Genomic DNA, 24,517 nt, shown 5'->3' on the forward strand with positions numbered 1-24,517 from the left:
CAGCCCAGCTTCTGCCCTCATGTCCTGTAGCCCCTGGTGGCTTTGGGCCTGCAGGAATGATGCAGATCTCCTTCCTCTTTCCCAGGTCACTCATCTCCTCATCAAGCGGCCCCCTTTTTTTCACTATAGACCTGGTGACTACTTGTATCTGAACATCCCCACCATTGCTCGCTATGAGTGGCACCCCTTCACCATCAGCAGTGCTCCTGAGCAGAAAGGTAATGGCCACCTCCTCCAGTCACTCTGCACATATTCACTGAGTTCCTGCTGTGGGCCAAGTACAGGCTGGAAACTCGGAACACAGCACTGAACAAGGCCAGAAACACAAAGTCAGCCTCAAAAAGCTCTCTTTGAAGTGGGAGCAGGCATGCAGACACCGATTGGCATGGCAAGGGCTGTACCAGCTGCACTGAAGTCTTACAGGGAGGGCCTGGCTTGGTGGAGAGAAGCCTTTGCAGACACAGGGGCATTCAGCTGGACTTTGAATGGTTAGTAGGAGTTTACCAGATAGGGAAGGAGATGGGGAGGAGGCAGAGGGAAAAGCAGAAGTAAAAACATGAGGACCTGGAAACTCAGAAGAGTCTCCTGTAACTAGAGCTATGGGGGGTGGCGGGGGGTAGGCAGGTGGAGTAGCAAGGAAAGAAGGGAGGGACATACAGAGAGAGAAAAAGGGCATGAAAGGCAGGTGATGTGGCTGGCAAAGCCAGTTAGAGCTAGGATGGGACTAAGGAGGACTTCAGAAGCAAAGTTGGAATCCAGATGGATGGAGCAGCCAACTGGGAGCCAGGAATGGTTCTTAAGCAGAGGAGTAGCCAGCTCAGGAGAGGATATAGGCATTTTTAAGAGGGCTGCGATGGGAGACCAGGCTTCCCTACTCCCGCCTGGACTTGGGCCTTATAGAGCCCCAAGGCAGCAGAATCCCTCACACCCTTCTCCAGCCCTGAACTATTCCCACTGCTTTTTGGGTTCCCAGCACACACAGAACAGTTCAGCTGATGCTTTGCTTAGCTGTCCTCTGACTCTCACCCGTGCACGTGCCTTCCTTCTGGTCCCAGGCTGTTTTTAGAGCTGCTGCCTGGACCTCTGCCCTTCTGGCCAGGCCAATGATTGGCCTTCCCACCACGAGAGGTGCCTCCAAGTATGACAAGTGTGGCTTGCACTGACATTTCCAACAGGGAAGGCCTTCAGTGACCTATTACAGTAAGACCCTTGCTTGGCTTCATGAGGGTATCCAGCCCTGGGTGCTGGGGGTTCTCTGACTCATCCTGGTTACAAGCTTTAGTGTCACTCAGGATGCCTCCCAGACCCAGCCCAGCAGGACCCCTGGCCCAGATCCCTCAGCTCACGATGTAGACCCAAGGCCAGGGTTTCCCCATGTGGGGCTGCATACCCCCTACCTTGGAATCACCTGAATTGTGCCCTCGATGTACCACGGAACAAAGTTAGAGGTTGGAGAGGGTGAAGCTATTTTCTCCCTATTTTTTTCCTTTTCTTTTCTACTTTGTAAAGAACGTCTATGCTGTCAGAGAACTCAGACAATATCAAAATATGTACAGAAGAAAATGAGAATCCTTCAAATAATTTTATCCAAGGAAAACCATTGCCAATTATTTGGTGAATAGGCTTCCAGCTCTCTCTATCTATCTATCTACATGGCTAATCAGATGGAGAGATTTTGTATACATGGGCTCACACTACAGGCAGTGTTTCATAGCAGCACACTTTTTCTTAGTGAACAGTATGTCATGGAGATCTTTGCATATCAGTGAATATACAGCTTTTCCTTTTTGTGGCTGCATGGTATTCCAGTGTGTGGATACTAATATGGTTATTGACTATTATTAATATTATATGGGCGTGTCATGTATTTCACCAATTCTTTTTCTCCCCTAACTTTCCAAACTTGTTATATTTCACCAGTTCTTTTTTTTTTTAGAGTCTCATTCTGTCACCCAAGCTGGAGTGCAGTGGTGTGATCTTGGCTCACTGCAGCCTCCGCCTCCCGGGTTCTTCTGCTTTAGCCTCCTGAGTAGCTGGGATTACAGGCACACGCCACCATGCATGGCTAATTTTTTCATATTTTTGTATTTTTAGTAGAGTCTGGATTTCACCACGTTGGCCAGGCTGGTCTTGAACTCCTGACCTCAGGTGATCCACCCGCCTTTCCCAAAGTGCTGGGATTACAGGCATAAGCCACTGTGCCCCACCTTCACCAGTTCTTGAAGGGATTTCTTCTGGGTCTCAGTTTGGAATCTGCCTGTCCTTGGACCCTGGGAGAGTCTCCTGCCCTGAGCTGAGAGGGTTCATGTGGGGGCTGATAATATACCAACTTTGTTTACAGAGCTTGTTTACTGGAGTCAGGAGTGGGACTCAGTTTAGCAGCTGTGGCTGAATGAATTCAACCACCATTCTTGGAGACCTCCTAGGTCTGAGTCATTGCTTGAGGCACTTCAAGCGACTTGGGATGCTGATGCCTTAATGAAGGAGGAAACCTCAGAGAGGTGGATGGAGCTAGGATCCTAGAACTTGAGCTCCAGTCCTGACTTTTCAATCCACTCCTCATAAACTATGAAGCACCTCTCTAAGCCTCTGTAAAATGCAGAGTAACACCAGGTCATGAATTCCTTCATCAACTTGAATGGGACATCTTTATTTTTACTAACCTCTAACTGAAATTTATCATTTTCTTCAATGATAAATGTGAGCAACAAACCCCAGGAGCATTAATGATACCTCTGACTTTTTCACGGTAAAAACCATGGATGCCTTTCTGTATGTTACAGTTGTGGCCAATGCTTCAAGAGTATTTATGCTCACTACTACTTCTGATTCCCAGGGCTTGTTTGGTCCTGCTACAGCTCATTAATTCATGTATTAACAAAGAAGCACATGGATTCCTAAGTCACAAATTTTTTTTTAACATTTTGATAACTAATTATAACTGGATTCATATGTAATTTCTCTGTATATTACTTTATGTCAAGCTTGTCCAACCTGTGGTCCTTGGGCCGCATGGGGCCCAGGACGGCTTTGAATGTGGCCCAACGCAAATTCATAAACTTTCTTAAAACATGATGAGATTTTTTTGTTTGTGTGATTTTTTTTTTCTTTTTAGTTCATCAGCTATTGTTAGTGTTAGTGTATTTTATGTGTGGCCCAAGACAATTCTTGTTCTCCCAATGTGACCCAGGGAAGCCAAAAGATTGGCCATCCCTGCTTCGTGTATTTAGACCCTTATTCTGAGAAGGAGACTATCCACTGCCTTCACAGGACTGCTAAAAGAATCCCTGGTTTAAAAAAAAAAAAAAAAGGAAAAGGGCAAGAGTTCAAAGCAGGAGATCTCTTGCATCCTCCTCACTCTGATGTTGTGGATTCTATTTGGTACCACTCAGCAGAAGAGTCACGTCACCTCACACCACATTTCCATCAGTCATTCATTCAACAGAGGACCTTAGTAAGCACCTGCTACATCCCAGGCATGGGTATCATGAAAGCAGTTGGTACCACCATGGACTGAGCGCCTACTGTGTGCACAACCATTGAATAGCAGGAGGGCCTGTTTTGGTGAGTCTTTGGCCTGATGAAGGTGGCAGAGTCCCTGCCTTTAGAAAATTCCTAGTGAGCTGCTCTGATCCTTTCTTTGGTACAGGAGTCTGTACCCTTATTAAGCTCAGGTTGACTTCATCAAGAAAGATCTCAAGGTCTGCCCCACAGAGATCAGCTCTCCAAGTCCTGTGGCTATGGCTGCTAGTCTGGTCCTGAGGAAGGACATTCAAACCAGGACTTGGAGGGCTGAGGCCCAGCAGCAATCCCTCCAGTGGGGTGAGGCTTGCTCCCTGGTGCCGGTCACTATGGACCTCCTTTCCCCTCCCACTCTTCTCTTTCTCAGACACTATCTGGCTGCACATTCGGTCCCAAGGCCAGTGGACAAACAGGCTGTATGAGTCCTTCAAGGCATCAGACCCACTGGGCCGTGGTTCTAAGAGGCTGTCGAGGAGTGTGACAATGAGAAAGAGTCAAAGGTCGTCCAAGGTAGGTGGCTACTGGAGGGAAGGGGTCCACTCTGCTGGCAAGTCCACAGAGACCAAGTTGCCTCCTTCTTCTCAGTGAGCATCAATTATTGAGCAACTGCTGTGTACACAGATGGCAGCACAAGGGGGTTAGGCAACTGCTAACTCTGTGGTCCAAGAACCTTCTCGAAGTCTGACCACTCCAGATCCTTCCCAGTCTGATGTCCCCCATTAGAAGGGGGAGAGAGCAACAGAAAGAGAGTGGAAATTGAAATCAGAAAAACCCATCTCCAGGTCTCTGCTCTAATACTTTCTAACTGTGTGGGCTTGGGCATGTCTTTTGGTTTGTTCATCTATAAAATAGAAGTCGTTTCCTCTGTTACTTACCTTTCTCCTGTGACTATTTTAAAAACCAACTGAATGAATGCACATAAAGTATTGCTTGAAATAGGCAGCCTGGTCCAGGTGGGCCCCTCATCATCATCATCACCATCAGCAATGTTATTCTCTTTTGAGCCTTGATGAAACCTATAAAGCTGATGAGTTGCTGGTGCCATCAAGGCTTTGGAGGAACAGAGAGAGACAGAGCAACTGCTAAAGAAATAAGAATAGACGCTGAGGCCGAGGGTGGCTGAACTCAAACTAAGTAGACTGTGCCTCCTGACTGGGAGACAGGTTAACATATGAAAACCCTGCCATAGGAGACGTTCCCAGGCCTGGCCCAACCCTACCTTGCCATTGGGGAATTTAAAGTCCAGAGTTGAAATCCAGGTGAGATCCTGCTTGGCCAGACCAGAGGACCTTTCCAGGACCACACCAGGAGCAAAGGTCTGGGATATGCAGGGATAGGTAGGAGAAGCAGAACGTTCTCGGCTGTTAATCAGGGAAACTTCCTGAAGGAGGAAGCTGACTTTCAAAATCAGATGAGTCATGGCACACTGTGGATCAATGGGCTAGATACACTAAAAGCTGTTTTCTTGGGACCTCAGTCACCTCTGCCACTATAAATTGGCGCAATCTTTCTGGCAGGCAGCCTGGCCATATGTGTCAGCATTTTAAATATGTATACCTACACACCCAGCAACTCCATTTTAGAGATGTATTCTTAAAAGCTAATTGGGGGCCAGGCGCGGTGGCTCACGCCTGTAATCCCAGCACTTTGGGAGGCCGAGGCTGGCGGATCATGAGGTCAGGAGATTGAGACCATCCTGGCCAACATGGTGAAACCACGTCTCTGCTAAAAACACAAAAATTAGCCAGGCGTGGTGGTGCGTGCCTGTAGTCCCAGCTACTCGGGAGGCTGGGGCAGGAGAATCTCTTGAACCCAGGAGGCAGAGGTTGCAGTGAGTCGAGATTACACCACTGTACTCCAGCCTGGGCAACAGAATGAGGCTCCAGCTAAAAAAAAAAAAAAAAGCTAATTGGACAGGTGCACACAAAATATAGTAATTTCCTTGTTCATTTAGCAAATATTTATGAAGCACAGCATCTGCTGTTTTCCAGGTTCTGTTCTAGATGCTGGAGATCTATCAGTAAGCAACATAGGCATAGTCACTGCTTACCTTCTGGTGGGGAGACAGACAATGAACAAATAAATATATGCATAACATGTCAGGTGATAATAAATGCTATAAAGATAAAGAAGTCAGTGTCAAGAGGTAGGGATGGGAAAAGTGCTATTTCAGAGAGGGTGATTGTTCTCAATAATGAGAAAATGAGACTAATCAAAATGCCGAACAATAGGAAAATACCTAAATAAATTGCTGATCACCTTTACAATAGAATATTAAGTCTCCTAAAAAAATGATTTGGTCAATTTAAATGTATTTACCTGGAAAACCAGTCAAGATGTAGTAAGTGGAAAAAGCAGGTTACTAAAAAGTATGCTCCATTTATGTAAAAGTGTTGTGTATGTCTGTGTTAGAAAAAAATCTGTAAGGGCATAGAGAAAATGTTGAGTAGTTATGTGCTCTGATACTTTTTTCACTATTGTTTAATAGTTTCTATATCTGCATTTTTAAAGCTAACATTATCGATTTGTGATTTAAATAATAAAGAAATTTCTGTTTTGAAACAAAGCAGAGTGTACAGCCCCCACTCATCCAGTCCTGCATCTCAGCACAGGGAGTTGTGGCATCCAAGGACGTCACTGGAGCTGACGTCCTATAGGCCCAAGGGAGATCCCTGGCCGCAGGACGAAGACCTGGTGTACACGAAGACAAAGGAGGAGACTCACACACAGTGGGAAGCTTCTTCTGAAGACAGTGGCCTAGTAAGGCTGAGGAAGGTGGGACTAGAGACAGGAGGGCCAGCTGGCTTATCTTCCCAGGGATCGTGGGTCCTTGGAACATGCCTTAAGGGCAAGCCATGTTCAGGAAGGATGACACATCACCTGGATGTCTCTGAAGCCAATCATCTGCCTGCTACCTTCCTAACTTTTGCGTAAGAACTGCCCCAGTAATACTTTCTACTTAGTATTTCTCTTACATCCCAACATTACTTTAAACTTAATTGTATTTCAAAACAAGTCATAAGATTATTATCTCTAATGGAAAACTAGTATCGCATGCTGCACAGGATAGCTCTGAAAGTAAAAACAATGAGAATCAATGTTATTAAATTCTTGCTAGATGGCCTGTCTGCTAAGGCTCCATGCCAGAGGTGGTGCTCCACACTCTTACTCCTTCCTTCCCTCCCTTCCTCCCTTCCTCCCTCCCTCCCTCTCCCTTCTTTCTTTCTTTCTTTCTTTCTTTCCTTTCTTTCTTTTCTTTCTTTCTTTCTTTTTTTCTCTCTCTCTCTCCTTCCTTCCTTCTCTCTCTCCCCCTCCCTCCCTCCCTCTCTCTTTCTTTCTTTCACTCTTTCTTTCTTTTCTTTCTTTCCTTTCTCACTTTGTAAAAAGGAAGGAAAAAAGAGAAGAGATTAGTAAGTGTTAGAGAGGTTAAAAGATGCATTAGCCAGAATGGAAGGCTTTCTCGTTGCCATCAGAAGGACTAAAGAAAATTAAAAGGAGAAGAGCTGTCTCACAGCATAACTCTCAAACCACCGCCAGGAGTTCATGCCCCACACCAGGGGGAGCAGCCTTCAGTCATCTCCCGACAAAGAAGCAACACAGCGTGACGTCACAATCCTGGACAGGCAGCAGGAGATCCAGGCTCTACCCGAGCTCTGTGGGAATGTGGGCACGTCCTTCCCATGCTTTCAGCCTGGATGATTGCGAAGGTCACTCCTAACTCTGCCTCCTGCACCAGAGCGGGAAATAGCACAGGCTCCTTCAGGCCTGTTCTGGGGTCTGCTTCCTTCACCTTCCAGAAGGAAAGGCATTGACTCGGACAGGGCTGTCTGACTGTGTACCACGCTCTAAGTCCTGAGGAAGACAGAGGAGGCCTGCTCTCTTCCCTGAGGAGCACACTGTCTGAACCCCAGAGCAAAGCCCTAGGGCCTGGGGAGCTGTGAGCCAGGGGAGGCCCTGGCTTCTCTGCTTGGAGAAGGTGGGAAGAGCTTTGAAGAGGAATAGCAACTTCAAATAAGCTGGATAATGAAGGATACAGTGTACACTGACAGAATTTGACAGCTGGGGAAGAGGAAAGGGTGTTTCAGGCAGAGGGAAAAGAATATTTCAGGCTAGTAGGGGAGTGCTCTCCAGTCACACCCTGAAACTGACTTGTGCTGGACCATAGGAGCCACTGTTAAATTTTCAGGAATTTCATGAGCTGGTTATTAAACATAGTTGTTATGGTGGGAGCCACGGTGGGCAGGATTTACACCACAGAAATGGGCAGAAGCTAACAATCAAGACTGTTATCCCTTCGCCAGAAGTTAGTTTACCAGCACATCCCTGATGTTCTCTTTCAAAAGAGCTTCGTGTTCCCTGAATGGTTTGGGCAGAAAAAGCAATTCCCTTTTTATAAAGTTGCTCAGATTGGCAAGGGCAAGAAACTTCTAAGAAATCCCTAACACTGTCCATTCCAAGACCCATAACTCTCTGCTCTACTCCCTGCAGGGCTCTGAGATACTTTTGGAGAAACACAAATTCTGTACCATCAAGGTGAGAGGCTGCAGGGGTGGACGTGAGCAATAATGCCTGCCCCAACCAAAGGAAATGAAGTCTTTGCCTTTAAGGAGGGGCTGTTGTGGTTGTGGGTACTCAAGCTCCTCAAATCCCCATGGGCTGACATCCAGGTATCCGGGTCATGTAACCACATCCCTTCCCCTGCTCTTTATATCCAAGGGTGCTCAGCCTCACCCTCAGCCTGTCTCTTCACCAGGAGCAGGGATGGGTGTACAGTGTATAGGCCTACGTGCTCTCCGTCCCTGTCTCCTGGGCACCCACGGCACACACCCCAGGGATGCGAATTGGGTCCTTGTTTTCACTAGCTCTGCATTCTAACACCTAGAGCTCTCCCCAGACTGGTGCTGAGAGCACAGGATGTGGAAAGAGCACTGGAGTGGGAGCTCTCACTTAGACCTGGCTTCCAGCCCAGGAGATGTCTTTCTATATATAAAGGGGGTTCTGAAGCCCTGGGGACATCCCCTGGTAGCAGGGGAGACCAGCGTCACCCCCCATCTCTCTTCTCTGATGCCCTCTTGTGCACAGTGCTACATCGATGGGCCTTATGGGACCCCCACCCGCAGGATCTTTGCCTCTGAGCATGCCGTGCTCATCGGGGCAGGCATCGGCATCACCCCCTTTGCTTCCATTCTGCAGAGTATCATGTACAGGTGGGTGAACAGTGTGCTCCTGCCTGCATCCTGGGTCAGAGCCCCAAGGTGCCCTCCCTGCTCCTCCTCCCTTTATTCCTTCTCCTTCCTCTCCTTTCACCTGTCTCTCTCTGCTCTTCTCTCTCTTTCCTCTCCTGCTCTGCCCCCCTCTCCTTTTTGTGTCTCATCCCTCCCCTTCCTCATAGAGTGGGCTCTGCCACCCCATCCTTGCTCCCTGTCCCCTGAACTGTTCTCTGGGGTCCTGAAAAGTCTCACCCCAAATTTACAACCCCTTCCTCCTGCCTCCCCTCAGGCACCAGAAAAGAAAGCATACTTGCCCCAGCTGCCAGCACTCCTGGATCGAAGGTGTCCAAGACAACATGAAGCTCCATAAGGTGAGTACCACCTCCTGCAGGCAGGCCTCCAGACCTTCTCCCCTGGACAACTCCTAAAATAGGAGCCCATCCTCCTGTGCAAAGGTGGGAGCGGATAGGTGATCCCTAATGGGATCTTTCTTTCCCCACAATACCGTGAATTCTCTTAAATGAGTTATCCCGGTGCCTCCTGAATGTCTGAGCTCCGCCCCTTCTTCAACATTCCCATCACTTCTGAGAGATGTTCTTAACATTTCATTAAATGTTGCAAAGCTTGACAGCTAGGCAGTCTGGATTCAGTTACAGCCATGATGCTACCTATCCATGACCCTATGGTGGTTTTAAGAATGAAAACATACTGGCTGGGCATGGTGGCTCATGCCTGTAATCCTAGCACTTTGGGAGGCCAAGGCAGGCAGATCACTTGAGCCCAAGAGCTCAAGACCAGCCTGGGCAACATGGTGAAACCCCATCTCTAACAAAAATACAAAAATTAGTTGGGTGTGGTGGTGAGCACCTATGGTCCCAGCTACTTGGGAGACTGAGGTGGGAGGATCACTTGAGCCCAGGAGGCAGAGGTTGCAGTGAGCTGAGACCACACCACTGCACTCCAGCCTGAGTGACAGAGTGAGACTCTGTCTCAAAAAAGAAATAATAAAAATAATAATAATAATTAAAATAATATAATCAAATAATAATGGAAACATGTTTGCCTTTTGAAAATTCATCATCCTGTATAGGCCACTTGGAAGAGTTTCTTAAAAAGTAATTTATGTTTTTCTGGCTATCCTAAGCTAGTATTTCAACACACTGTTTGTTGTAAACAATAGAAGATATTAGAGAAAATCCCCGCCTTGGGGTCAGAAACCTGGTTCTGGTCCCATGCTGCTCTGTGATCTGGGCATGGCTGCTCATCTCTATGAGCCTTGATTTTTCCCTCCCTTAAATGGGTATCTGAATGTTCCCTGCTTACTTCAGGGTGGTCATATGGGTCCCAGGGATTACAGATGTGAGCCTCCTGCAAATCAGGGAGACCCAGCCTCTGAGCTGAAGGTCCTCTCTCCGTAGGTGGACTTTATCTGGATCAACAGAGACCAGCGGTCTTTCGAGTGGTTTGTGAGCCTGCTGACTAAACTGGAGATGGACCAGGCCAAGGAGGCTCAATATGGTAAGAGAGGGACAGGGCCTGAGGGCAGTAGGAGTAGGGCAGGGGCCTTCAGCTTCTTTAAAAAAATAATTTATTGATATGAAACTCACGTAACCTAAAATGAACCATTTAACCATTAAAGTGAACCCAGAGTCTTTTTTTTTTTTTTTTTTTGAGACAAGGTCTCACTCTGTCGCCCAAGCTGAAGTGCAGTAGCACGATTATGGCTCACTGCAGCCTCCACCTCCCAGGTTCAAGCAATCCTCCACCTTGGCCTCCAGAGCAGCTGGAACCACAGGTGCAGGCCACCACTTCCGCTAATTTTTTTTTTTTTCTCGTAGAGATGAAATCTCCTTATATTGCCCAGGCTAATTCAGAGTCTTTTTAAGAGGTGTTTATTCCATTTCTGGAGAAGTAGGATGGGGGGAGATTCTATGAAAATGTAACATTTTGTAAAGTTGAAAAATAGAAGGGGGAAAAAAAAGCCCTCATAATCTCATCCAGCTATCCACGCTATCCAGATGACATCAGGCATTTTAAAGGATTCCCTTCCAATTTTTGTTTTCTTATTCATATTTTATAAAAATATATTTCTTTATTTTTGTAATTTATCTTTTTCATGACATATCTTTTAATTCAGAATAGGCACATGTTGAAAATTTAAATTCCTAGGCCTCACCCCAGATCTTCCAAATCAGATAGATTCTCTGAGAGTCAGGCTCAGGGATGTACATTTTAACATGCTCCTCAAACGATTCTTATTCACACTGATTTGTGTTTGGCTTTTGAAGTATAATTTACATACAATAAAATTTACCAATTTAAGTGTACAATAAATACAATGACATTTTGACAAATGCATACAGTAGTGTAACCACCACTGCAATCAAAATATGGAGCATTTCTTTCCATTCCTCCTGAAAATTTCCTCTTCCTGTTTTGCAGTCAACACCCTCCCCTGACTTGTAACCCCTGGCAACCACTGGTCTGCTTTCTATCACTACAATTTTGCCTTTTACAGAATTTTACATAAATGGAATCATATAATACGTAGTCTGTTCCGTCTGACGTCTTTCACTTAGCATAATACCTTCAAGATTTATCCGTGTTGTTGCATATATCAGTAAGTCCATTCATTCCTTTTCATTGCTGAGTAGTATTCCATTTTATGGGTGTACCACCATTTGTCCAATTATCTTTTAAAAAGAAATTTAAAAATCAGAAAAGCAAATTTTTTATTTTTATACATATATTTACCATTTCTGGGGTCTTTTCACTTTTTGTGCCTGGATTGAGATTTCCATCTGGGAAAGTTTTCCTTCTGCTTGAAGAACTGATGGTTCTTTGTAATGCAGGTCTGCTGGTGAGAAACTCTTTTGGCTTTTCACTGCAAACACCTTAGCTCTGTCACCCAGGTGCAATCTCGGCTCACTGCAACCTCCGCCTCCCAGGTTCAAGCAATTCTTCTGCCTCAGTCTCCCAAGTAGCTGGGATTACAAGCGCCCACCTCCACGCCAGGCTAATTTTGTGTTTTTAGTAGAGAGGGGTTTTACCATGTTGGCCAGGCTGGTCTCAAACTCCTGACCTCAAGTGATCCACCTGCTTCAGCCTCCCAAAGTGCTGGAATTACAGGCGTGAGCCACCAGCCTGGACTTTGTGTTATTTCTTTAAATAGTACTGCACTTCGTTCTGGTGCACAGTTAAATTATGTAAGACTGTGGATCTTCTTAAGGCTCACTTTTAACTTTTATTGGGGTGAGTCTAGAGCAGCCTTTAGTGCGGGATTAATTTAACCCCAGTACTAAGGTGATACACTTCTGAGGACTCCACCTAATGCGCTATATACGGCAAAGCCTCTTCGCTTTTAGTGAGAACACCAACTATTCCCAGCTGTTTAAGCTCGAGGTATCGTTCATCCTAGTTTTTCTGGTCATTTTCTTTCACACATTCAAATTAATGCTCAGCCAGAGACTTAGGAGAAACTATGCAGATTTTCAGAGCAAGTGAGTAGCCTCCTCCCTGCCTCCCCTCCTCCCTGCATCTCTCCTTCTCTCCTTCCCACCTTCCTTCTCTTCCTTTCTGCAGTTCACTTTTCCAGTCTTGTGCTTAACATTCTGGCTGTCCTGGCCTCTGTGAATGCCAGTTTCTGTCTTCTCTCCTCTCCTCAGGAGACTGCATCAGGCAATAAGCGGGGCTGTTGTAGGGCTTACTTCATCTGTTTCTCTTCTCTCAGCAATGATAGTCCCGTGCCACCTGCTGATCAATATCTGGAAACCATTGTTTCATGTGTTTTGTCCATTTTTCTGGTTGTTTCAGGTGGAAGGGTAAATGTGGTTCATTTTACGGCAATGTAAATTTTTCTTTTTTTTTGAGACAGCGTGTGGCTCCGTCACCCAGGCTGGAGTGCAGTGGCGCTCACTGCCACCTCTGCCTCCCGGGCTCAAGCGATCCTCCCATCTCAGCCTGCTAAGTAACTGAGACTACAAGTGTGTGCCACCATGCCCAGCTAATCTCATTTTTTGTAGATGAGATTTCTCCAGGTTACTCAGGCTGGTCTTGAACTCCTGAGCTCAAGTGATCTACCAGCTTTGGCCTCCCAAAGTGCTGGGATTACAGGCATGCACCACTGCACCTGGCCTGCAACATACATTTTTGATGTACACAAGCTGTGAGTAGAGACAAACATGGATACAGATATATATTTATTGGGGGTGAGTGCTCAACCTTTTTTCTGATGAAATGAGAATAAAAAGTTTAGAGAGTGATCTAAGATAAAGATTAGACACCCTTTTTCCTTCCATTCCTGTTTTTTTTTAAAAAAAAAAAGATTAAATACCTTAACATACATGAAGTCATTAACTGTTTGGTCCCTTCTTTTATACTTTTATCAAAAATGAATGTTTGGCCTGGTGGCTCACGCCTGTAATCTCAGTGCTTTGGGAGGCCAAGGTAGGAATATTGCTTGAGGTCAAGTTTGAGACCAGCCTGGGCAACATAGACACATGCTGTCTCTACAAAAAATGTTTTTTAAAAAACTAGCTAGGCATGGTGGCATGCACCTGTAGCCCTAGCTAATTGGGAGGCTGAGGTGGGAGGATCACTTGAGGCCAAGAGTTTGAGGCTGCAGCGAGCCATGATAGCCCTACTGCACTCCAGCTTGGGCAACAGAGTAAGACCCTGTCTCAAAAAAAAAAAAAAAAAAATAGAAGGTTTGAATGTCCTCCCCTCAACCTCTCCAACCTCTCCCTCCTCACTGCCTAAGTGTTTGCTGTGTTCTACATTTTTTACTAAGCATTTACTCTCATCATTGTTAAGTATGATAAAATATTTCTCTGGATCATATCATAGTCTTCATGGGACATCTTTGTGGAATACTGAGGGTTTACACTATATTTAAATGTTAATCTGTTAAAGTCATTGTTTTGTTTTCCTTATAATTTATACAAGGAGAAATATCTTTAGATATGTTTCTAACTTTTTAAGAGAATTGGCATAGTGTTTTAGACTTGTTGAGTTCATTAGAACTAGATCGTATTTGACTATTTAATTATCACAAGGTTGTCATGAGTGAATTCAAATTCCTATGATAAACACAGTTTATACATTCAAGGAATCAAACACAGTTTTCTACAAGAAACTATCCAAACAGATCTAGTTTACTATAACAAACATTCAGAGCCTTAAAGTTCAAGTCAACAGTCTTTGGAAGATAACTCTTCAAGCTTAGACTAGTTCAGTAAAGCTCCTTGCCCTTTCTTGTAAATAACAATTACAGCAAATATTTATATAACATTGACTTCATTTTTCTAAATGCTTTTACGTATATTAATTCATTAGAAACTCAATTTTATGATGACAAGCTAAAGGAAAAGTTTAAATTTAATTTAAATTTTCTAGTTACTGGCACATAAATATTTGCTGTTTGCTTCTTCCTAATCTGTGTAAACAAAGGGTAACAGCTAACCCAGTGCTTTGCATTCTCAAAGCCACTCGAGTCAACAACTCTATCACATCAAATTTCTTTCAGGGTTTCTCATTAACTGCAGCTGAAACTTGTGGCTTCTGATTTCAACTCTAATTATACGTCAAGGTTTGCATTAAATAATTTTTGGTTTATAATTTTTCATTTCTATAGCTTAAGCGTCAATTATTCTGTCTAAGTTTGTATCTTTACTCTACCCTTAATAGGTATAGGACCTTGGGCATATTATTTAACTAGTTTGCCTTGAAAGCAGTTATCTGAAAAATCTGGATGCTACTAGTACCCACCTCATAGGATTGTCATGGGAATTAGATGAGATGTCATCTGCAGAACACATAGAACAGTGACTGGAGCTTAATAAACTGCTTGATAAATTTAGTGGTGGTGGTGGTGGTAATAGTAACTGCTTAATACATTTATTTGTAGTAGAAGTGCTAGTAGTAATAAGTGTTTAATAAAAGTAGTAGTAGTATTTAATGGCTATATAATGAGTGGTATAGTTAGTGGTTATACCGTAAATTATTTAACCAAGCTTCTACTACTGTACATTTTGTTTATTCCTCATTCTCCATAATCATAAAAATGCCAAAATTAATATATTTGTGCACATAGTTTTTTTCCTTGCTTTGGATGATTTTCTTAGGAAAGTGTCCCAGAAATGAGATGGCTATCTCAAACACAGCTGGATGGAGAGAGTGAGAACCATGCCAGGTCATCCTCCACAGCCCCTTTATCTTCTCCCTCCCACCATGGTGTCTCCCCTTCTCTCCTCTTACCCCTCTCTGGGGTATGGTGACTCTGAGGGAGGGTAAGAAGCAGGGGGTCCCCCAGGTGGGCATCTCATAATACATCTCCCTCCCTCCCACACCATCCAGCATGACTAGGGGTTAAGTGACATGTGACATGAAATGTGCTAGCCCTCCTAGGGCCATTTGCATTGTAACAGCAGCTGAGACCTTAGGCCAAATGAAAAATGAGCTGATGGTGACTTAGGAAACAATAGAGAGCAGGTTGGAATGGCAAAGCTCCTTTAGTCTGGGTGTAGGGGAAGAGAGGGAGAGGGGAAGGATGAGGTGATCATCAGTCAGCTCAGAAATGCTCCTTCCCACATCCTAGATCAGGCCCTGCCAACTCTGGCTTGAACCGACGCTCAAGCCTAAGGCAGCACTCACCAATCTTTTTCTCACCATGGCATACATAAAAATGATAACATTCATATGTCATGTCTGGTTATGGAACACAGAGGTGCCCACCTGGGAGCCCCTGAGTGCTGAAGCATCAGTATCCCAGCAGACCTATAACTTTGTGGCGCAGAACTGCGGGTGCTCTGGCCTTGTGGGCTCCTTCGTCCCAGTCTCCTTCTCCATCTCTTCAGCTCTCCGATGCCCCTCCCTAAAGTGCTGTTTCATTATGTCACACCCTACTCAGTTACTCTCAACCTTCCCCTGTCTCCTAGCTGGGCATTCAAGACCCTTCTCATTCTGGCCTCAATCTGTTTCTAGTCCCATTTCCTTTTGCTCCCATCCGAGGATGCGGCTCCAGCCGGGCACCACACCTTGCCCCGCAAACATCGCGTTTGTTCTAGCCTCTCACTCTGTACTCACACTAGTCCTTCTTAGCATGCCTTCCCTTCACCTCTGCCTTTACTCTCACCCCTTGTCCCAGACCTAACCCAGTCCCCATCCCTTCTGGGAAGCAGCTCTGTCTGCATCAGCCCTTCCCTGCGTATCAGTAGCCTTCACGCTATGAACCATTCACTCGACCCTTGACCCTTTAGTCCAAATTACCTTTTCATGTGTGTGTGGCTTGTGTCCCCAGCCAGGCTGAGGACAGACATGTGAGGCATGGAAGGGCATGAGCTTTGGAGCCCAGGGACTGCCATGCTCACTTCCCTGGGATGCATTTCTTCTTCTATAAATACAAAAAGTCTTGGCCAGGCATGGTGGCTCACACCTGTAATCCCAGCACTTTGGGAGGCTGAGGCGGGTGGATTGCTTGAGTTCAAGACCAGCCTCAGCAACATAGTGAAATCCTATCTCCACAAAAATACTAAATAAATAAATATAAAAGATCTAACTCTTGGAGTGGTTGTGAGGTTCACCTTAGTGCATATAAAGTAACCAATGTGTGCCATGTACATAGTAGGCCCAGCTCAAGCAATGGGCTGCCTTTCCTCTCCATGGCACTGGTTACACCACAAATCCTGGGCAAAAGACCTATGGGTCTCCTTCCAAGCCCCAGGGTAAGGTAGTGGTTGGCATCCTGCCCTGCGCCCATCATGGGTACTAGACCCTCAGTGCAGCCCTTGTCCCCTGCCCAACAGGCCGCTTCCTGGAGCTGCATATGTACATGACATCTGCACTGGGCAAGAATGACATGAAGGCCATTGGCCTGCAGATGGCCCTTGACCTCCTGGCCAACAAGGAGAAGAAAGACTCCATCACGGGGCTGCAGACGCGCACCCAGCCTGGGCGGCCTGACTGGAGCAAGGTAATGCCAACTGGAGCCCTGCAGCTTGCAGGTATGGATGAAGCTGAGAGCTCGAGGCAGCGGTGGGGAGACGAGGCCCAAGCTGTCAGGGGCAAAGTGTGAGGTTAAGTCCAGAGTCCAGAAGGGACCTCATGGTGTAAAAGGTAAACAGGGCACCTACACTGGCTCTATCACTAGCCTTTGTTCCATCATTAGCCTCAGTTTCTCCATCTGCTCAGAGAGGAAGTTAGTCTCTATGACCTCAAAGACCCCTGCAGCCTTGACTCCCTATGGACCAGTGTCAAAAGGCCAGAGTGGACAGGGACCTGGAAAAACACCAAATCTTATCATCTCCTGTTACAAATGGGGAAACTGAGGCACAGAGACATGAAATCGTTTGCAATCCTTTTATTTTATTTCTCAGATTGGTTTTATTATTATTTTTCTTCCCTGAACACTTACTTGTCGGGGTTTGCGGTTTGCAGGAAGTGGCCCAGAAGGTGCTGCTTTTAAAAGTGCTGCAGATGACCCCAGGCCTGGGTCATGACAGCTGAGTAGGAGGGGAATGTCCGTGGTGAGTGCTTGGGCATCAAAGAGGACTTTCAGAAAAAGGCAATTCATAAGCAGAATTTGGAGTAGAAAAGGGTCCTCACTGGGGGAAAGACTGACATCAGGAAGGATATTTAAATCACAGCAGGGTGGCCAGCCCTGGGGACTAACACCAGGTTCAGACTCCCATGGGAGTCCCAGAGCACTGTATGCATCTCTCTGCGTGTCTAATTTAGTGCCTGTCTCCCACAGTTGCAGATCCTTGAGTGGAGGGCCTGGGTCTTATTTATTTCTGGCCCTGGTCCTCTACCTGGGGTTCTGGGTCATGTTGCCAGCTGAACAAATGGCTCTTAGTTGAATGGCTGAGTGTTGAACTCTGCTGTAAAACCCAGCACCTGTGCCATGCAGCTCCCTGTGTAAAATGGGAATGCTCATTGCTGCCGACCCGTTATGCTGTTACCTCCAGGTGGTTGTGTCACTGGTGAGTCAGCAGCTCCACCTATCTTCCCTCTTCTCTTCCTCAACCCCACTGACTCCAGGTGTTCCAGAAAGTGGCTGCTGAGAAGAAGGGCAAGGTGCAGGTCTTCTTCTGTGGCTCCCCAGCTCTGGCCAAGGTGCTGAAGGGCCATTGTGAGAAGTTCGGCTTCAGATTTTTCCAAGAGAATTTCTAGCCTCACCTCTCCAAGCTCTGCCCCAAGTCCACACCATGGGTCTGCTTCATCGCATTAGTATAAATGCCCCCACAGGGACCAGCCTCAGATGACCCACCCAATAAGACAAAGCCTAGGGACCCCCTAATCCTGCTCAACAGAGAGAACAGGAGACCCCAAGGGGCAGATGAACTTCCTCTAGAACCCAGGGGAAGGGACAGTGCCTTGTTCAGTCTGCTGTAGATTCTGGGGTTTCTGTGAAAGTGAGGAAACCAGAGGCTGGTCACAGGAGCTTGGGGGTGGGGTTCGAGGGGGCAGAGGGCAACCACTCCTCCAAACATTTTCCGACGGAGCCTTCCCCCACATCCATGGTCCCAAACCTGCCCAATCATCACAGTCATTTGGAAGCTTATTTCTCCGGCATCTTATAAAATTGTTCAAACATACAAAAAGTGAGAAGAATCATACAGTGAACAGTGTTGCCTACTTTCTAGACTCCTCAGTTAATAATTTGCTCTGTTTATCACATATTATCCATCAGTTCCTCCTCCCTCTTTCCATCTGTCAATTTATCTGATTTTTTGGATGCATTTTCAAGTTAGGTGCAAATATCTCAGCACACCTTGCCACTTGGAGGAGCCTTCTTCAAATGCACATTCCTTGGTCCCACTACCAGAAATTCTGATTCTGATGATCTGGGAATGAAACCTGAAATATGTATTTTCCACCAAATCCATTTGCATAGGGAGAAATAAGCAGCATCTTTCCCTGCCCCTCCTTGTGTCTTTGTCTCCCCATCTCCCTCTCTCCTGGCGCGTCCCTCAGAGCCTCTCTGGGCTCTGTATGCTGGCCTCTTCCTTCTCTCTGTGTGCTGAGTCGCTTGAGAAACAGGATGGAGACAGCCTCTTTGTGTGCCTCTCTCTGTCGTGGAAAGGCCAAGTGCCTGGGGATGAAGCGGGCTAAGCCTGGAAGCTCAGCTCAGCCACACCCTGGCTGTGTGGCCCTGGAAGCTTCCCCATGTCTGTTATTTTCACCTGTGAAATAAGCTGATGCCATCCGTCAGTCACAGTTGCTGTGAGGTGACATGAGACGCCAAGTGCTCAAGACATTCCACCTCAGTACAGCTCCTTGCTGCTCCAGGCTTTCGTGCGTCTACATCATTTCTGTTTATCCTGGCTCCCTCTGTCTCTGTTTTCCAGCCTCTGTTTGCGTCTGTCCCTGTCTGGGCAGGAGGGAACAGCAGAGGCAGCAAAGGCTCTCTCAGCACATACTGTGGGGAGGAGCGGCCCTGGGCAGAGGACAGGGTGGGCCTCACCTCCTCCATCTGAGCTGGACATTTCCATCTGTGCCACACCATGAGCTCCTGTGAGCCCCACATTTCCTGGGCATCCTCCACCTTGCAGTCAGTCCTGCTAGGTTCTCTTCTTGACAGTGTAAAGCACCCTTCCCCAAGGCTGCCATCATGCGGTTGGAACCAGGCACTTTCCAATGGGATTGTAGCTGGCACCTTTCTTTTCCATGGGTTGGAAGTCCATGCTTGGGAAGGGGGAGGTAAAGAAGCCGGATCATAACCTGGATGATGATGTCCCTTATCTAAGGTGGGGCTGGGATGCAGCAGTGGGGGTGGTGTGACGTGCAGGGCATGAGCCAGTTGGGTGGATGGAAGAATGAAGGTGGGGGAAAGCTCTCTTCTGAAAGGGGCAATAGGAAGGGGATGGTGGAGGAAGACGCTGAGGCAGGCCCTGGGAAGGGGAAGGCAAAACATACCCTGAGGACTAGGACAGAGCAGGATGGGAGTGAGGATGTCATCTTTAAGATGTGAGGAGGAACGGGAAGAAGAATACGAGAGGAGGAGTGGGGCCTGCAGTCAAGGAGAGGCTAATTCGGTTTGGGTGGGTGGAAAGCGGGGCTCGTGCTTGCACCAAGCCTCCATCTCCCTGGACCGAGAGTCAGCAAGGCCAGGAGACCTGGTGTTGGGGCCTTCCAACCAGATCGTGTTTAATTTCCAGCAAGCCTGGGGAGGCACACAACTCACCAGGGAAACTCACACCTGGAGTTTTACCAGCCTGAGGCCACACACTCTTGGAACCTCTTTCCCTCTGTTGAGTCTGTACTTTCCCCTCTTCATCAGGCTTGGGAAGGCTTGGACAAAACGCTCTCTGGGGCACAGAAGGAAACTAAAGAGGGTGTTCTGACTTAAGGTTGGAGGATGTAAACAGGCTGTGCCAAATCATTTGGAAACGTGGCAGAATCTGTTTAGCACAGGATGTCTCACACATGCACTCAATGCACACACACATGCATGTCACCGTTTTGGATTATTTCCCATCTCTGTCTACACCGCCTTAACACATTTGAGCCCTGTCCTCAGTCCTTTGCCCTCTCGTAACAGATTTCCACCAGGCTCCCACCCGCATATACAAATAGTCAGCTGTTCGTTGAGGACTTAATAATATAGTGGGTGGGAGCAGGTGGAAGGACTTGGACATACGATTCTAAAATCCGTGAACGCCCACATGTGTGACGACCATATGCCCGTGTCCTGAGGTTTTCTCTCCAGACAGATTCCAGTTGCCCACGAGAGGGCGCTGCAGAATCACGGATTTCAAGCGGGTTTGTTTCCCAGGAAGTGAGACTGGTCCGTGAGTGGCAGTTAATGAAAGGGAAAGGGGCTGGGAAGACAACTCCCTGTTCCAAAGCTCCCCACTAGAGGCAAAACCTCCAGGCTCCATCTCTGTGAAGTCAAGAGACTTCATGTTCAAGGTCAGTTTCTCTAGCTGGCAGCTTCTCACTGCCGCTGCCTTCCCCCAAAAACTCTACCCTCCCCATACCCAGTGTCCAGTTCTGGGCTTTCCTCTTTTCTGCTTGCAACAAAATGTCCATCGGTGAGGTCAAGTTGAACTGAACAGGCCTGACTTGGGGAGAGTTCACAGGTCCAGGTTCTATCTGCCTCGGTGGACATGTCATCGAAGGCAGCAGGACCACACATGTGAGTGTACAGCACGCATGGTCTGACCGTCTGGATGTTTCCCAGATGTGCAGATGGGCATCATCGGCCATCAACAGGAAAATGCATCCGGATGACTGGCTGACTTTTCTTCTCTCACCAGATGTTGGCAATGCTGTAGAAACATCTGGGCCCACGACAGATAAGGCTGACACACGCAAAGAGAAGAGAGAAGGAGCAAAGGCCAGTTATCGGCACGTGTGCCCACCCTCCCCCATGAAGCTGCAAACTCCCCAAGGCCAGACATGGGGACCCAAAGCCTAGCACAGAGTGTAGACCAGATGTCGGTTCCTCCCAGGGCAAGGGGTTACTTAAATGGAATTATCCTTACAAAGAGTCTTTTGCACCTAATTGTCACTTGTAATTTGGGGAACAAAAGTACAAACACAAGCCCACTGAACCACTTTGCCAGGTGCCATTGCACTGTTCTGTGAGGACAGCGCTGACGGAGACAGCAGGCATTCCTGAAATGACCAATCGGGCAAGGCCCTCCTGGCCGAGCGGCACAAGTGCAGGCTATTAATACACTGAGCTGGGGCATTCGTGGGAGGGGAGGGGCATGGGCAACATGGAGAGTCACCAGGCTGGTAGACAAGGTTGAAGGTAGGGAGGGATGAGGAACATTAGCCGAGACTGGCTCTGGGCCAACCTGTTGGAGACACAGTGGACAAACCTTTGCCCTCTGGGAGGCAGGGCACTGAGTCCTACACTTGCCTCTGCCGCAGTCTGCTGTGTGACCTTGGGTGTATCATTTGACCTCTCTGAGTTCTCACTTTCTTATTATAAAGTGAACAGATCAAGTATGTATGCGTTTAAGCACTTGTCATTTCTAAAAGCATACATGAAAATATATTCATCTGTGTGCTCTGGGGAGTGGGAATGGAGGGATACAATGAAGGAAAGGATTTTGTGTTTTTGTTTTTGTTTTACTTTTTGCCCTTCTGTAAAGTTTAAGTTTTTATTAATATTATAGTTTTATTTTGAAAAGAAACCCCAAATAGGATGTCATGTAAAAGAAAAAAAAAACAAGTACCAAGTGTTTGATATAATCCTATTTATAACACAGAAAATAAATGACATATGTGTATCATGTGGGGATAAATAGATAAAAATACACGGAAAGACAGTTAGAAGCCAGCCTTAATCTGTCTTGGGCCCAGACAGCCCTTATCTGTTGGGGGCCCAGATGTGTCTACAGCATTGTTAACATCTGGTGAAAGGAGGAAAGTCAGCCAGCCATCCTGATGCGTTTTCTTGCTGATGGCCGATGATGCCCAAATGCCAAGCAGTTCGCAGTGGTTAACTGTGGAGGAGGCAAAGGAGGACTTGAATGTTTTCCTCTTATCTGTTTCCTGTATTTGTGTGTTACCTGAGTAAGGTTTCACTTCCTGTATTACTCATGTGATATTTTACTTTTTAATTTATGTACTTTTGTATGGCTTGTATCTATTTTTTAAGAGTAAAACAAAATGCAGAGATTATCTGCAGTGTTGTCTAAGATCCTGAATATTGATTTGGTATCAAGTGAAAGTATTTCGGGCCTAAGCCAGGGGACTGGCCCTCCACGTCAGGGGTCACTCCGTGGGCTCTTCAAAAAGGGAGGCTCCTATAGTGCCCATTATCAATATGCTGCTGGCCCTGAATGACCTAAGTATTAAAATAAAATGCCCTGTCCAGGCCCAAAACTAGTCCAGAAGGACTGTGGAGGCCGTGGGCATACACGTGAAATTGTGTGCACAGGGGCTAAGCCCAGCACCAGCCCAGCCTGGGAGTTGAGATGCCTCAGGGCACACTGTCTGTGCTAAACAAATACTCATATTATCCAGCCTTCCTGACAGATTGATGCATCTTTTTATGATCTGTCTTTACAATATGATGACTCTCTCCTTTTAAAAATAAGATTAATTCAGACAAGACATTTATTTTATGAGGAAATTCATCCCAGGGGAAAAATACTCAACCTGAATGGCAGAAATGGCTGGAAAGAGACTTGACTCTCAAGGAAGCTTCCAGCCTCCAACCTTAGCCACCCAGCCATGGCCCCAAAAGGGCTGCCTTAATACTACTCAGGGACAAATGGGCCCTCTTAAACTACCCTAGCTGTGTGAGTGTAGCCCGCTGGAGAAAAAAAGAAAGACAGGTAGTGAGTTTTAGTGTGGCAGGGAAGAAAAGGATGCATTTTTTGGTAAAGGAAAAAAAAATTCTGAGATTTACCCAAATTTGGCTGGACATGAGTTTATAAATACAGATTAAGCTTGTCTTTAAATAACCCTAAAGAATGTTCAAGAACAGTGAATGATTTGTCTCTGTGTCCCCAGTGACTAGAATAGCGTCACCACCTAGTAGGTGCTTGGCGTGTTTCATGAATGTTTCCACTGCTATGGTCTGTTTCAGCTGGTGACCCCATGAGGTACCCTTGACTCCTCTATCTCCCCCATCTTCCTCCTTCAGCCAATCATCAAGCCTGTCAACATGGCATTCTAAATGCTTCTCAAACACATTTCCTTCCCCTCTGGCCCTGCCTTGGTTCAGTCCTTAAATTGCCTATTGCCTGAACTGGTGCAGCAGAGACAGGCTGGAGAAAGGAAGACCAGTTAGCCGGAAAGGAAGCTTGGAAGACCACCCAGCTAACTGGTCTTCCTTTCTCCAGCCTGGCTCTGATCCATCCTCCACACACTGCTGTGGGTCTGACTGCACACCTTCTTTTTGGAGGACTCTCCTATTATAGCCATCAAACTCCTGAGTCTGGTACACAAGCCCTCCCCCACATAAGCCCTAGATGAAGATCTGCTACCATTACAGCCAGTATTACCTGGCCCTTGCCTACCTCTCAGGTCTTGGCAATGTCCACCTTGCTTTTTTTACTTTAAATAACATCATTTCGTGCTCCCCCAGGACACTGTGCAGCTTTGCACCTCCAAGCCTTTGCTTCTGCATCGCCTGACACTTGGAGCACCCTTCCCCACTTTCAGATTGAGATTTCGGAACACTTTATCATCAGCCTATCTGTAAAGACTTCCTTGCTGGTCCCTCCCATCGCAGAATAAACAGCCTGCTCCGTAGGATTGTACTGTACGTACCTACTTGTACCTACACATGTATTGGACGGTATTGTATTTGCCTACTTACTTGTCTGTGAACTCCTTGTGGGCTTTGTCTCCCCAGTGCCTAGTGATCAGAGTAAGTGTTGGTGAGCTGCTGTGACTCCTTTGAGCTTCCATCTCATTCCTTTCCCTATTTTCTCTGCTGCTCCCCTGCAAGGGTGAGAACATCCCACCATCCCCGCAGGCAGACAGGACCAGTGGTACAGGTGGGTAGAGCAGCTGGCTGCCTTTCAAGGTGCACCTTCAGGGGCCCTAGAAACATCCCACCTCCCCCCAGCTCTAGCTCTAGATCTCTCACACATGCTTTCATTCCATAGCCAGGGATCAGGTTGAATTTGCAAACCCTAGAAATCCACTGGCAGAGGTGCACTCCACCTTAAAATCACACTAAGATGGGACAGGCTGGTGACAGAGCTGCTCCCAGCTCCCCCTTGGTAAAATGAGGAGGTGGGGGCCGGGTGCGGTGGCTTACACCTGTAATCCCAGCACTTTGGAGGCCGAGGCAGGTGGATCACAAGGTCAGGAGA

The 24,517-nt window shown here is 46.7% G+C and overlaps 1 protein-coding gene across 5 annotated transcripts in view; it reads left to right on the forward strand.

Moving 5' to 3' along the window:
• Window positions 1–24,517, forward strand: part of NOX5 (NADPH oxidase 5) — an 81,855-nt gene that overhangs the window by 41,054 nt on the left and 16,284 nt on the right. For 2 of the 5 annotated variants that reach the window (XM_055098990.3, XM_003818526.6), the window contains exons 9-16: window positions 86–218; window positions 3,890–4,032; window positions 8,011–8,055; window positions 8,605–8,729; window positions 9,022–9,103; window positions 10,151–10,250; window positions 16,535–16,701; window positions 17,769–23,977. In XM_055098990.3, coding sequence (XP_054954965.2) covers window positions 86–218; window positions 3,890–4,032; window positions 8,011–8,055; window positions 8,605–8,729; window positions 9,022–9,103; window positions 10,151–10,250; window positions 16,535–16,701; window positions 17,769–17,900 — 927 coding nt within the window. In that variant the 3' untranslated portion in view covers window positions 17,901–23,977. Of the gene's footprint in view, window positions 1–85; window positions 219–3,889; window positions 4,033–8,010; window positions 8,056–8,604; window positions 8,730–9,021; window positions 9,104–10,150; window positions 10,251–16,534; window positions 16,702–17,768; window positions 23,978–24,517 lie in introns of those variants that run through there. The other 3 variants (XM_063596759.1, XM_055098992.2, XM_063596758.1) reach the window with 3 other exon arrangements.

This window comes from Pan paniscus, chromosome 16 (assembly GCF_029289425.2).
Source record: "Pan paniscus chromosome 16, NHGRI_mPanPan1-v2.0_pri, whole genome shotgun sequence".
Taxonomy (NCBI): Eukaryota; Metazoa; Chordata; class Mammalia; order Primates; family Hominidae; genus Pan; species Pan paniscus.